The following is a 16,075-nucleotide window of genomic DNA, read 5'->3' as shown; positions in this document are numbered from 1 at the left end:
TGAAAATTCTGATTTAGGGATGGATTCAAGTCAGAGTAAGGAGGTTTTTTCTTTAACCCTCTTCCCAGGATCAAGTCTGTATTAGGCATTTTTCTCTTGGCACTGTTAGTATACAAATTGAGATTTCTAGTCATCTGGTCATATTTCCAAAGCTTGTTGTCTTTGATCTGAGTCAAAAAGATTGTTTAAACCAAAGAATCCCATTGTGATTTATTGTTGTTGTTGTTATTTTTATTGTTGTTGTGGTTGTTTTGTTATTTTGGAGAAAACTTGTCAAATATAAACATGGGTTGATGAAAGAGTCATTTCTATAGCGATACAGAACAATTTGTCTTTGCATACTATGATTATGTACTCATAATTAAAAAAAAATAGACCCAAAAAGAAACTTTCTTATTTAGACTTATTTGAGTGATCATAAGATCAAAAGTAAAGAGAAGTCCTCACTGGTCCTTGTTGCATCAAAGCTCCAAGTGTTTCAGAGTTGAGTGCCACACATCTACATGCTTGCACAATGTCTCTTACTATTACACAATGCTATATTCTGTGATGACACAGTCTGTAATAATTTCTCCGGGGATGAGTTTAAGAACCCTGTCATTAACTGTATCCCATACATCCTGTCAGTGTTGGACAGAGCTTAGGTTGTCGTAAGTATTCCATGAATTTTTCTAGAAATTTCTTCATGAAATTATATAGGTGTCAGTCTGTAATGGGGTGTGTCATTTCTCTTTGATACACCAAATAGTTTTATACAATCTGACTTCTCTGGAGGAACAGAATTGAGAAACATATTTTATATGTTTGTATACATAAATTTACATGATATATAAGCATACACATATACATATATGCATGTACACACGCATAAACACAAACACACACACACACACACACAAACTAGACTATCTCAAGTAAGTCCATAAATGATTGTCTCTTGAAGGAAAGATCAATAATCCAATAGTTGTTTGTTTCATCAGGCAAGATGTCTTAGCAGTCCATCATTATATAACTGAATACTGAATAACTATGGTGAAATACCACCTAAGGAATTGTTCAGAACTAGATATATGAACTTCCCAGTGATAATGAGAGCAAGCAAAGAATAAGGAAAAGTTTCCTACACTGTGTCCTTTATGAAGGCAACACCCATAGTATTGGTACCACCCATTCAACAAGTGAAGGAAGCACATTACAAACCAAAATAGTCTGTATTAGAATGGGTAAGATGAATCAGTTTGAGACTGAAACATCCATTTCTGTTTTCAGATGGTGAATTGCTCAGTTATATGGAGACCACTGCAGATTGATCAGGAAGGAAAGCTACTCTTGGAAGATGCCCTCACCTACCCAGGTCCATTTACACAATAGCTCCTGTCCCTGGGTTACATGTCACTGTGCTCCCCCTGCTGGTCGTGAGAGCTCCTGCGGGAAGGATTGTGTCTAGGTTCACAATGAAGGCTTCTCACTGTGCCTTGCACAGTAATAAATGCCAGTTTCTTCAGCTCTTAAGCTGCTCATTTGCAGGTAGACACTATTTTTGGAATCATCTCTCGAGATGGTGAATCTGCCTTTCACAGAATTCGCATAATATGTTGCATAATTATTAGCTTTGTTTTCAATTTGAGCAAGCCACTCCAGCCCCTTCTCTGGAGCCTGGCGGATCCAATTCATCGAGTAGTCACTGAAAGTGAATCCAGAGCCGGCACAAGAGAGTTTCATGGACCCTCCCGGTGTCACCAATCCTCCTCCAGACTCCTCCAGTTTCACATCACTCTGGACACCTGAAAACATACAGAATCCTGTCAGTAAGCCATCTAATTATTCAATGTCCTTCTCACTCCCATTCACTCACACGCAGTAACTCTTATTATCTATGAGTTACCTTTTAACAGAGCAACAATAAAAACACATCTCAGTCCCGAGTCCATGGTGAATATTCTCTGTCTGTGTTGATTACTGAACAGATAGACTTGTGAGTCCAGTTTTATGTGTCTCTGTCAGAGCTTTATGGTCAGGGCTGATTTTCATAAGCAGAATTGAACATTATTTGCATACCTTCTTGTTATATCAGGAGCTCAGTGGTGGGAGGCATAGAGGGACCAAATTCTATTGTGATGTTTGAGAAGTAGGAAAGGATGAAGTGGCATTATACCATCAAATTATCATTTACTGTTTTATGATTGCACCTCCGTTGACAGAGGAATTTGTGTGTGCCTGAGCCATGTGTTTATTCCCAGTGCTTCAAGAATATTTAAGCAGTGGACAAGGGATAATCATCTTTCAGTTATACATAGGCTATTTGAACTGTGTCTCAAAAAAGAAAAGGAGTAGATAGAAAATAAAAAAAAAAGATTTTGGATACATTTTTCCTTATATATAGTAATATAAATTTACAGCCTCACTGTTTTGTGCTTTATACATCCAGACACTTTTGCTGTGTTGGCAGAAACATGAAATTAATTCACAGGGAAATAAGATAAGAAAGAACTTAAATGTTATGATTTATAAATTAGAAAAACTTTTAAAAGCCTCAGTGAAATACAACTGACTACATTAAATTGAAGTAAAAATCTGTAGAGGAAGCTATAGCTCAGTGTTACAGTAAAGCATGAGCAAAGCTCAAAATTTAATTGTAGAACTTTATAAAATAAATCTGAATTTCACTTGAGATTATTTCTGTATTCAAAATGTCCACATACATTGAAGGTCTGTGTGTATTGCTTAGTTCTTCCAGAGCTGGACATTCTCATTCACCAGGAGTGGGATTAAATCTGATGTGTAAAAAAGATTAAATAAAAGTAAAACAATGATATCTCTGATTACTGTTGACCAATAATAAACACATTTTGAAAATCTGTGTTTACCCATAAATCCTTTGTGACTAACCTCATAAATATCCCTGTGTCAGCAAGCTCTTTCCATAACTGAGGTATGCTGAGCTGTATGATAACATGATTCTCCATACCCTCAGTTATATTTTCTACTTCCAGATCCACATGCCTGTTTGACACTACAGTGACTTCCCTGTACAGCTACAATTAGGATTTTAGTTTCTTTACCAATCCATCTTAGCACAAGCACAGTGAGGACTTGCCGTTTCCTCCTCACCACCTGGTAGCACTGCTCCTCTATACCTCAGAACCCTCTCTTTACTCTGTGACCTCCTCAGCCTTACAACAATTTGACTCTATTCTGTCCCATCCAGTGTTTCTGTGGTCTTGCCTCTGTGATCTTGGGTAGTCACTCTGCTACACCCTATATTTCTCCCACTTCCGCTAATATCTCAGCTCACTCTGATGCCAAATGTATGATTAACCCAGTACTTTCCACATCAACACTTAAGAAAAGGCTTGCTCATTTTATCTCTAATACACCTGCTTTAAATCTCCAGGATCTTCCCAGAATTTCAAAATAAGCTCTGCACCTTCTTACCCCAGAAATCTAAGGATTACACACCAAATACAGCACATTCAAATAGAGCCTCCAAACCCGGATTTCTATACCACAAAAAAAGTGAAGTGCATTTAGATGTGTTCTGTCTACCACACAGATTATAGCAGAACCTGAAAACAAGAGGATGGAGGAAGACTAGCAGCCCTGAAAAAGAATTTCATAAAATTCTTTATGAAATTGCAGTACTCTTTCTTGAACTAGTCATCTCCTTTACACTGCACATACAACTAGAGAATAAATGCATTTCTTCTTTTTTGAGATTTTAATATGAATATATCTATTCCTTTTCTCTCATCCAAAACCTTATACATACCACATGAACCCTCTCTGCTCTGTTTCAAATACACAGCTTCTTTTTCCATTAACTGTTGCTATACACTCACACAGATACACACACACAAACACAGTTACACACACATCAGAAGGCTCTAAAGCAAACATCTAGGAAGGAATCAAATACGCCATCAGAGACACACTGGTGGCTATATTTACTTCATGTAATCAAAGACACATACATATCTGTTAATAGTGATGATAGATTTACTCATATATAGATATACCTGAATTATATGAACAGGGTTTCACATTTCTCACAATTCTCCCTGAAGAAATGCTAACATCTTAAACATATATTTGTTGAGAATGATTCTCACACATATCATTATTCAATAAAAATTACTACCCTTTACATATAATGGTACAGTGAACATTAAATAAGGGATTCTTGTATTTTTCATAAGAATAGATCAAATAATGTGTTTTTTTGAGAAATATACCCAGTGGACTCAAATCTGAAAAGTTGGCACCTGGTTGGTAGTGCTGTTTGGGGAAGTTATGAAGCTCTTAGGACATGGAGCTTTGCTGGATTGAGTACATCACTGTGTTTGCAATTTATATTTTCTCCAACTTCCAGTTTGCTCTCTTAGACTCTCGTATCATGAAAAGTGATCTTCATTTACCTCTCCTGGTTCTGCTCTCTTGACTTCCTTTCTGTTTTGACCTCCTATGGAACCAGAAGCCAAGGTAATCTCATCTTCCCACAGAAGTGGGATTTGGTCAACTTTCGTTATACAAACAAACAAACAGGACTCATATATGGGCATATATAAAGAAGGATCAGGTTTGAGGAGAAGAAAGTACATTGGAACTTCTGTGACAGACACTGGGGGGGGGGGGGGGCGAGAGACTTTGCTGCACCTTGAAAGTAATGCCAGAAGGTATTTAGAAGATCAAGGTAAATCACATATCCATGTCTCTGTGCAAATCTTGAGTCTTATGATCACATTTATGTCTACTTAATTTCCACAAATAATCCTTCATTTCCCACAAGTGTAAAAGGTTTGTGGGTAATGTGTCATGACATAGTCTTTCTTGTATTTCCAACTCCTCTGAAATAGTAACAACTTCACACATAGTTGGACTTTTATTAAATACCTGAGCTCTGGGTGTTGAACTTGGAAATAACAAGTCAAATTTTAGGCTTGAATAGAATGAGAGATATGAAATGAAACTCATAGTTTAATAAAATAACATTTCCTAACTGAAACTGTCTCATAAAATGCCTGATTCACAGTCCTCAGAAACAGAATTTCTTGAGATTTATTATGTCTTATAGGCTACTGTATGCAATGCCCTTAATTTTGCTGACACTCTAGAATACAAAACACTTTTAGTTTAATGGTTATATAATAATTTATCACATTGAGACTCTATCCAGTGTCTGTGGGGGCATACCTACAAATATCTATGAACTTTCTCAGCATGTGAATCTTTGATTAATTAGGAGAGGTTTCTGATATAAACAATATTCTATGTTACATTCATGTGACCCAGAGTGGTTTATATTTTTTAAAAAAATAATATACATTGTACCAAAAATCCAAATATTCATATATCCTACTGACCACATATACAGACAGTATTTCAAGGAAAACCACAAAGAGAGGTGAAAATATGACACCAGAGAATAGCATTCAGTTCTGCTCCTGAGCTCCATAGGTGCTGACCAGACCGGTCCTGAGGATCTGGAAGGTAAGTTTCTATCTGGGTCCTGAATTCCCATCATTGTGTATCTTCTGCAGTGATGTATGAGTGTGTCCTCAACTCTCTGACTTCTCACTTTCAGATAAGGCTGGTTCTGAAATTATCTATGGAGTTGGTGAATACGTACTTTATGAAAGGCATATAGTTTGCTACCAAATTTGTTGTTACTTTTTTCAATCTACTACAATGTCTGGTTCCTGCCATATATATTTCATTCAATTGATACAGAATGTTAATCAAAAGACTGCATGGGAATGCCTCAAGGACCTCTGACTTTTCCCCAAAGCTCAAACACAACCAGGTATATACCTGGAAAGAAAGAAAATATTGGTTAGAAAACTTTCATACATGTCATCCAGAAAATAAAACATGTCCACTAACATGTTCAGTATCTAATTTTCCCACAAATTACATTTAAATAGAGTAATGTGAAAAGTTAAACTCAGCTTCCACTCCAGGTATTTCTTTTTAAATTTCAAATATCCAATTTTCTAATAAAAACTTAGATACCAGATGTTGTAGTGAAAGCATGCTAGCTCAGAGAAAAAAAGAAAGCACTCATCTGACCTTCCTCTGCACCCAAAATTCCAAAAGGAACTTCTCCTCCATGCCACAGAATGCTTCAGACTCAATGTCCCACCCTTCTATATCTTGGGCACCTTTTAAAAAGTCCTCCACTTACTGTCTATTATGTTCCCTATGTGAACTCTCTGATAACTCATTGCTTACTCCATCACTTGTCCTACGGTTGACTTTATTTAATCTTGTATACAATAAACAAAAAGCTATTGGCTTAAAGATGTTTATGATGTCTTAATCATACCAAAACGTAAACAGGATTTTCAGTAATTAACACAATTATGGGATTATTGTGTGATAAAATATCATGCAGGAAACTGTATTCATCTCTGAACACTAAAGGAAGTACTGGGAATCCAGGGCTGGTCTCCCCTGCCACAGTTGCAGAGACAGTGTTGTGCTGCTTTCTACGAAGCCAACAAAGGTCATTTGCTTGTGGTCCTCCAGTATAACTAGTTCTGTGGTAGAAATCCTAGAGATATGAATGCCTAGAAGATACAACACAGAGAAACAAAAATAGAATTATAGAACAAACTATTATGTATTTTTTAAATGTATGTATTTGTAATAAAATTTAAATCTTATTTTACTTTTTGTCCATGAGCATCCCTCTGCATTATTAGATTTACAAAAAACATCCACATAAAATTTTAGAGCTTGGAATAGATTAAAAATCTTTATGAATGTTGTGTCCAGATATTAATGATATAACTTACTTTAAAAATCCATTGTTGGTTGGATGCAAACTGGCACAATCACTCTTGAAATTATTTTAGTGGTTCCTCAGAAAACTTAACATAGCATTACCTGTGGACCCAGCTATACCACTTCTGGGCATAAACCTAGAAGATACTCCAACATACAACAAGGACATATGCTCCACTATGTGTATAGCAGCCTTATTTATAATCGCCAGAAGCTGGAAAAAACCCAGATGTCCTTCAACTGAGGAATGAAGACAGAAAATGTGGTACATTTGCACAATAAATTATTACTCAGCTATTAAAAACAATGAATTTGTGAAATTATTAGACAAATAGGTGGTACTAGAAGATATCATCATGAGAGAGGTAACCCAATCACAAAAGAAGACACATGGTATGCACTCACTGATAATTGGATATTAGCCTAAATGCTCACAACATCCAAGATACAACTCACAGACTACGTGAATCTCTTGAATAAGGAAGATCAAAGTGTGGGTGCTTAGTTCCTTCTCAGAAGGAGTAACAAAATACCCATGGGAGCAAATAAGGAGACAAAGTGTGGGAGAGAAACTGAAGAAGGGGTCTACTGGAGACTATCCTACCTGGGTATTTATCCCATGTGCAGTCATCAAAGGTAGACGCTGATGTGGATGCCAGGAAGTGCATGCTGACAGGAGCCTAATATAGCTGTCTCCTTAGAGATCTGCCAGAGTCTGACATATACAGAGGTGGATGCTCACAGCTAACCATTGAATTGACCATGGGGTTCCCAATGGAGGATTTAGAGAGAAGACCGAAGGAGCTGAAAGGGTTTGTAGCCCAATAGGGAGAGCAACAATACCAACCAACCAGAGCTCCCATATTCTAAACCACCAGCCTGCAAGCAGATAGGGAGGGACTCATGGCTCCAGCTGTACATGTAGAGAGGAGATGGTCATGTCAGGCATAGGTGGGAGAGGAGGTCCTTGGTCCTATGAAGGCTGGATGCCCCAGTGTCAGGGAGTTCGAGGGCAGGGAGGTGAGAGTGAGTGAGTGAGTGAGTGAGTGAGTGAGTGTGTGAGTGGGTGGGGGAACACCCTCATAGAATCAGGAAGAGGGGGGAGATGGGATAGGGAGTTTAGGGGTGTTTCATGCAAAAGAACTATTGAGTGATACATAGTTTTGAAAATTGAAGATACGTAATTTTTTGCATAATATTATTTTTGTACATATCTTTTGAAGAGTATTGAACTATTTTGTTTGTTGTATTTGTTCATCAGGTGTTATCTATGTTTCATATAGCAGTTCTGTACATCATGCCAGTATTTTATACTCTTTCAAAGGAATAATGAAACATGTATATGAATACAAAGAGGTGGAGATAAACCTAAGCCTCCTCCAATCTAAGGCATGCTGTGACATCCATCCATCTCAAAGACCTGACCTACTTAGAACATTGCACTTTTATACTGATTGTGGGTGAGATTCAGCATAAAGAACTTGAAATTCTCTCTTAATGATTAAAGATTTTCAGGACCTATGTTTTACTTGAGAAATTCATTGGAAACTGAGAGAGCCTTTGTTTTGTGTCATTTTTCTTTCTGTAGCTTTAAGGGACAATGACATAGATTTTAGGAAATAATTGCAATGATCTCTGTCAGATTTTGTGTATTCCAAGGCAAGAGTTCTAACAGATATAGTAGATGGTCTCCTGGGCCCTTTGTGTGGTTAACTAACAGGAACAGAGTTTAGTAGATTTAGGAAACACCCTTGCTGTCCCCTAGCTGAACCTGTTCCACAGGATAAGCACGGCTCATTTATTTAAATATTTCTGTTTTTATGTCTTCTATCAAGAGATATTTATCAATTGCCATAAGAATAATATATTTTCCCAGGAGAAATTGCTCCACCCTCTGAGGTTACCAAGGTGACATCGCTTAATTCTCTTTATCTCACTCTTACATAGATGTAGCACTAAAATGTTTTGATATCTCTCAGAAATAACTTATATGCCAGGAAGATTGTCATAGCAATCTTCTGCTGTACTGATTGACCAAAGCAGACATAAGATGGGATTCTGTGGAGGATAGAAGCTTTTTTTCTCCTCCAGAAATCCAGGATGTCCCATCTGAAATGACACCATGAAACTGTCATTTGTCCAGACAATTCAAACCTAATAAAAACTCAACATTCATACGAATCATACTCTTTTGTTTGACAGTTTTCCCAAATGCAGAGGTAAAGGAATCCTTTTTTCCTACCTGACTTTGCGGTTTATTTTTGAAAAGGAGAATCCGTAATGGTATTGACATACTATATATTTCACAGTGGAATATCATGGACTTAGGAGGTCAAAACAATGTCCAAATTAATCTGATGAAGACTCCCTTCCTGAGTGTCATGTAATATCCTAGAAAAGGTCCAGAAGATAATAACATAGGCTAATAATGGACTTTGAGAATACATCATATGTGGGAAATTAATATACCAGTATGTAGAGAGACACCTCAGTCAGTTCTCAGTGTGAGGTTCTTACACTCTTGAGAATATTTAGGTCTAATGAGAAACAAATTGTGTACATGTTGCAGCTCTGAAAAGAAAGTTTTCCCTACAGAAGTGTTACAGCTCTGTTACAGCAATGGGGTAAGTTTTCCCAAAGCTACTGTAGCAGAGTGGTTCTGCCAGAAGGAAGTTTCTTCAGATAAAGTATTACATCTCTGCTTATGCAAAAGATTTACCACAAATTCACACTACACAAGAAAACTCACACAAGAAATTTTCAGGGGAAGAGGGACACAAGTGTATGGCAACCTCTGCTTGGGTGCAGTGCAGCATGAAGCAGAGCAAAAGGCAGAGTCTTTATAGAATTTCTTGAAGTGGATTCCAGGATAGCCTGGAATTCGAGAGACTCTTTGATCTAATTTCAAATTTCAGGCACTGGTAGAAATTTGTTGCAAATTCTGATTTTGGGCTGGATTCCAGTCAGAGTAAAGGTGTATTTCTTTTAGACTTCTGCCCAGAGTCATGTCTGTATTAGAGTGTTTTTCTCTTGGTCCCGTTTCCATACAAACTGGATTTTCTAGTCACTGAGTCCTGCTTACACAGCATGTTGTCTTTGATTTGAGTCGAAATCATTGCTTAAACTAGAGAATTCCATTGTGGTTTTTGGTTGTTGTTTTGTTATTTTGAAATAAAATTGTCAAAATATGATCATGGGTCAATGGAACAGTCATTTCTACAGCCCTATGGAACATCTTCCCTTTATAGATTATGATTATGTATTTGCATAGTTTTTTTAAATACAGACAAAAAGAGAAATTATTTTATGTACACATATTAAAGTTATCATAAAATCAAAATAAAGAGAAGTTCTGACTAGTTCTAGCTACCTCTAAGATAAGAGAAGACATTGGAAATTGAGTGCCACACACATGTATCCCCTTAAAATGACTCTTACTGTTATACAAGGCTATATTCTATGCTGACAGGGTCTAAAATTAAATCCCTGGAGATGAGTTTAAGAACTCTTTCATTAACTATATCCTGTACGTCCTGGCAGGGTTGGACAGACCTGATGGTTTCCTGAGGTTTGCATGAATTCAGCTAGAAATTTTTTTCTAGAACTTATATAAGTTGCTAGTGAGTAATGGGGTTTGTCATTTCCCTATGATAAACCAAATATTTTTATATAATCCAAGGTTTCTAGAAGTACAGAATTCATAATCACATTCTATAAGCTTGTATACATACATTTACATAATTTACATATGCATGCTCTCATACTTATTTGTATGTACACACACACACAAACACACACACACAAAACAGGCTGTCTCAAGCTATTACATTAATGATTGTCTCTAGAGGAAAAGATCAATAATCAAATAGTTTTTTGATTTATCAGACAATATGTCTTATCTGGTCTTCAGCATATATCTCAATAATGAATAACTAGGCTATAATACCAACTAAGGAACAGTTTAGAATTAGATATATGAACTTCCCAGGGATAATGAGAGTAAGCAGGCAAAAAGCAAAAGTTTCCTACATCCATGTCCTTTATGAAGGCAACACCCACAGCATCTAACTGATATGGCCTAGATGTATGGTGGATCTTCCCACCCCAAACAATGTAATTTAAAATAAAAGAACTTCTTTCTTAGGTTCTTTCTTAATTCAAGATGTAGTCCAGCTATAATAAGCATATACAGTCGCACCAAAACTATTTAGAAACACAGCAAGAAAAGACAATACACAATGGGTAAGGGGGTGTCAACATGGCTCCAACATTACAAAGAAGAAGAAGCAAGTAACAAGCAACAGACAAATGCTGAGAGTGAGAGAAATAGGTTGTTCCATGAAAAGGCCCACCATTTGGTTATCCAGTATCAGTTGGTCAGCTTTAAATGAATTCACACAAGTAACGTTATACAGACTCTCAGAATGATCAGCTGCTTGGTAATTACTTAGGAAATGTAGTGGTTTGAATATGCTTGGCCCATGGCAAGTGGCACTATAAATAGCTGTTGTCTTGTTGGAATAAGTATGGCCTTGCTAGAGGATGTGTGTCATTGTGTAGGCAGGCTACGAGGGCTCTTAGTGCTCACAATACTATGTGTGCAAAAGAGACTTCTAGTGACATTCAGATCAAGATGTAGAACTCTCAGCTCCTTCCAGAGCACTGTGTTCTACTGAACGCTGCCATGCTTTCCTCCATGATGATAATGGTCTGCAGCTCTGAAACTGTAAGCCAGGACCAATCAAATGATGCCCTTTAAAAAAGTTACCTTCTTTGTTTTGTGCATCTGATGTTTTGATTATTATGTGACGGGAGGTATTTCTTTTCTGGTCTAGTCTATTTGGTGTTCTGTAGGCTTCTTGTATGTTTATGGGCATCTTGTTCTTTAGGTTAGGGAAGTTTTCCTCAATAATTTTGTTGAAGATATTTACTGGCCCTTTAAGTTGAGAATCTTCATTCTCATCTATACCTATTATCCTTAGGTTTGGTCTTCTCATTGTGTCCTGGATTTCCTGGATGTCAGGGCTGAAATCAACCAAATAGAAACAGAAAGAACAATACAAAATATCAATAAAACCAGGAGTTGGTTCTTTGAGAAAATCAACAAGATAGATAAACCCTTAGCCAGATTAACCAGAGGGCACAGAGACAGTATCCAAATTAATAAAATCAGAACTGAAAAGGGAGACATAACAACAGAAACTGAAGAAATTCAAAAAATCATCAGATCCTACTACAAAGGCCTATACTCAACAAAACTGGAAAACCTGGATGAAATGGACAATTTCCTAGACAGATACCAGGTACCGAAGTTAAACCAGGAGCAGATAAACCATCTAAATAGTCCCATAACCCCTCAGGAAATAGCAGCAGTCATTAAAAGTCTCCCCACTAAAAAAAGCCCAGGACCAGATGGTTTTAGTGCTGAATTCTATCAGACCTTCAAGGAAGACCTAATACCAATTCTCTTCAAACTATTCCACAAATTAGAGACAGAAGGAACACTACCCAATTCGTTCTATGAAGCTACAATTACACTCATACCCAAACCCCACAAGGACCCGACAAAGAAAGAGAACTTCAGACCAATCTCCCTTATGAACATCGATGCAAAAATACTCAATAAAATTCTAGCAAACCGAATCCAAGACCACATCAAAACAATCATCCATCATGATCAAGTAGGTTTTATCCCAGGAATGCAGGGATGGTTCAATATTCGGAAATCCATCAATGTAATCCACTATATAAACAAACTTAAAGAAAAAAACCACATGATCATCTCACTAGATGCTGAGAAAGCATTTGACAAAATTCAAAATCCCTTCATGATAAAAGTCTTGGAAAGATCAGGAATTCAAGGCCCCTACCTAAACATAGTAAAAGCAATTTACAGCAAACCAGTAGCCAACATCAAGCTAAATGGAGAGAAACTTGAAGCAATCCCACTAAGATCAGGGACTAGACAAGGTTGCCCACTCTCCCCCTACCTATTCAATATAGTACTGGAAGTCTTAGCCAGAGCAATTAGACAGCAAAAAGAAGTCAAAGGGATACAAATAGGAAAGGAAGAAGTCAAAATATCGCTATTTGCAGATGATATGATAGTATACTTAAGTGACCCCCAAACTTCCACCAGAGAACTCCTAAACCTGATAAACAACTTCAGCAAAGTGGCTGGTTATAAAATCAACTCAAACAAATCAGTAGCCTTCCTCTACATGAAAGATAAACAGACTGAAAAAGAAATTAGGGAAATGACACCCTTCACAATAGTCACAAATAATATAAAATACCTTGGTGTGAATCTAACCAAGCAAGTGAAAGACCTGTATGACAAGAACTTCAAGTCTCTGAAGAAAGAAATTGAAGATCTCAGAAGATGGAAAGATCTCCCATGCTCATGGATTGGCAGGATTAATATAATAAAAATGGCCATCTTGCCAAAAGCAATCTACAGATTCAATGCAATCCCCATTAAAATCCCAACTCAATTCTTCACAGAGTTAGAAAAGGAAATTCTCAAATTCATATGGAATAACAAAAAACCCAGGATAGCGAAAACTATTCTCAACAATAAAAGAACTTCGGGAGGAATCACCATCCCTGACCTCAAGCTGTACTACAAAGCAATAGTGATAAAAACTACCTGGTATTGGTACAGAGACAGGCAGGAAGATCAATGGAATAGAATTGAAGACCCAGAAATGAACCCACACACTTATGGTCACTTGATCTTTGACAAAGGAGCTAAAACTGTCCAGTGGAAAAAGGACAGCATTTTCAACAAATGGTGCTGGTTCAACTGGAAGACAACATGTAGAAGAATGAAAATTGATCCATTCTTATCCGCTTGTACAAAGCTCAAGTCTAAGTGGATAAAGGACCTCCACATAAAACCAGATACACTGAAACTAATAGAAGAGAAGGTGGGGAAAAGCCTCGAATACTTGGTCACAGGGGAAAAGTTCCTGAACAGAACTCCAAAGGCATATGCTCTAAGATCGAGAATTGACAAATGGGACTTCATAAAATTGCAAAGTTTCTGTAAGGCAAAGGACACTGTCAATAGGACAAAATGACAACCAACAAATTGGGAAAAGATCTTTACCAATCCTTCATCTGATAGAGGGCTAATATCCAATATATACAAAGAACTCAAGAAATTAGACTCCAGACAACCAAATTACCCTATTAAAAAATGGGGTATAGAGCTTAACAAAGAATTTTCAACGGAAGAAACTCGAATGGCCGAGAAGCATCTAAAGAAATGTTCAGCATCCTTAGTCGTCAGGGAAATGCAAATCAAAACAACCCTGAGATTCCATCTCACACCAGTCAGAATGGCTAAGATTAAAAACTCAGGTGATAGTAGATGCTGGCGAGGGTGTGGAGAAAGAGGAACACTCCTCCATTGTTGGTGGGACTGCAAGATGGTGCAACCACTTTGGAAATCAGTGTGGCAGTTCCTCAGAAAATTGGACATAGCATTACCTAAGGATCCAGCTATACCACTCCTAGGCATATACCCAGAAGATGCTCGAACATATAATAAGGACATATGCTCAACTATGTTCATAGCAGCCTTATTTATAATAGCCAGGAGCTGGAAAGAACCCAGATGTCCTTCAACTGAGGAATGGATTCAAAAAATGTGGTATATTTACACAATGGAGTATTACTCAGCTATTAAAAACAATGAATTCGAGAGGTTCCTAGGTAAATGGATGGAACTAGCAATTATCATCCTGAGTGAGGTAAGCCAATCACAAAAGAACACACATGGTATTCACTCACTGATTATTGGATATTAGCCTAGAACCTTGAAATGCCCAAGATGCAACTCACAGGCCACATGAAGCCCATAAAGAAGGAAGACCAAGTGAGGGTGATTCGGTCCTTCTTAGAAGGAGCAACAAAATACTCAAGGGAACAAATATGGAGACAAAGTGAGGGACAGAAACTGAAGGAGGGGCCGTCTCAAGACCACTCCACCTGAGTATCTATCCCATGTGCAATCACCAAAGGTAGATGCTGATGTGGAAGACAGGAAGTGCATGCTGATAAGAGCCTGATATGGATATCTCCTCAGAGGCCTTCAAGAGTCAGACATATTCAGAGGCAGATGCTCACAACTAGCCATTGAACTGATCATGGGGTTCTCAATAGAGGAGTTAGAGTGAAGACTGAAGGAGCTGAAAGGATTTGCGGCACCATGAGGAGAGCAACAATACCAACCAACCACAGCTCCCAGGGTCTAAACCACCAGCCTGGGAGCACTTAGGGGGGGATCCAGGGCTTCAGCTGAATATGTAAAAGTGGAGGGCCCTGCTGGGCATAGGTGGAAGAAGAGAACCTTGACCTCATGAAGGCTGGATGCCCCAGGGGGTGGGAATTTTGAGGGTGGGGAGGTGGGAGTGGGGGGGTAGATAGAGGTTACATCCACAGAGAAGAAGGAGGAGGGGCGAGGGGATTGGGGGATTGGGGGTTCCGAGGGGTGGTGGGGGATGGGGTAAGGGGACAACATAGGAAATGTAAATAAATCATCCAATAAAAAAAAAGTTACCTTCATTATGGCGTCTCTTTATACAAAGAAATAAACCTTATGTAAGACAGAAATATATATGTAATAACAATTTTAGAAAAAGAGGTCACGAATTTGAAACAGAACAAAGAGAATTATATGAGATGGTTTGAGGGAGGAGAGGAAATGGAGCCATGACATGCCATATTATGCTATAGTATTTTAATCTCAAAATATATCAAAATTAAGAGTTAATATCAGATGATTCATTAGAAAAAAACATGCCAAAAAGTTTTTCATGAAAAGTTTTCTCTGGGTAATTTTGATGGATCCAGAACTCATTCTATAGGCCAGGCTGACCTAGATCTCAGTAGTATCTGCCTGCCACTGACACTGTAGTGCTGTTTTTAAAGGTATGTGCTACCACTTCCATGGCTGAAATTTTACTACAGTTTTTAAAGTTGTCAACAATAAATAACATGGAGCAGGATGTATGAGAATGGTCTATATTTTCTGTCAAACCAATATGAAATCCTAACACTATTCCAAAATAAATTATTTGTCACAATTAAACAATTAAAGTATATTCCCTATATCCAAGTTTGTGAGTAATAACTATTTTTATTCCAGAAATGTCTCAGTTCTAAACTCTAGCATGATTGTTTCAGGAGAGTTTATTGTTATTTCTGCTGGATATTGCAAATACCTAACTTGGTGAATAGATAGATAGATAGATAGATAGATAGATAGATAGATAGATAGATAGAT

At 37.6% G+C, this 16,075-nt stretch overlaps 1 gene segment (V, D, J or C); it reads right to left on the bottom strand.

The window, feature by feature from the left end:
• Window positions 1-1,449: 1,449 nt before the first annotated feature.
• On the bottom strand, window positions 1,450-1,982 carry LOC114634222. The segment is given in 2 exon segments: window positions 1,450-1,784; window positions 1,886-1,982. Coding segments are annotated over 2 exon segments (381 nt in total).
• Between the last annotated feature and the right edge of the window lie 14,093 nt (window positions 1,983-16,075).

This window comes from Grammomys surdaster, unplaced genomic scaffold, assembly GCF_004785775.1.
Source record: "Grammomys surdaster isolate TR1022 unplaced genomic scaffold, NIH_TR_1.0 917, whole genome shotgun sequence".
Lineage (NCBI taxonomy): Eukaryota > Metazoa > Chordata > Mammalia > Rodentia > Muridae > Grammomys > Grammomys surdaster.
The sequence above is the reverse complement of the archived record's forward strand: the minus strand, read 5'-3'. Positions and strand labels throughout refer to the sequence as shown.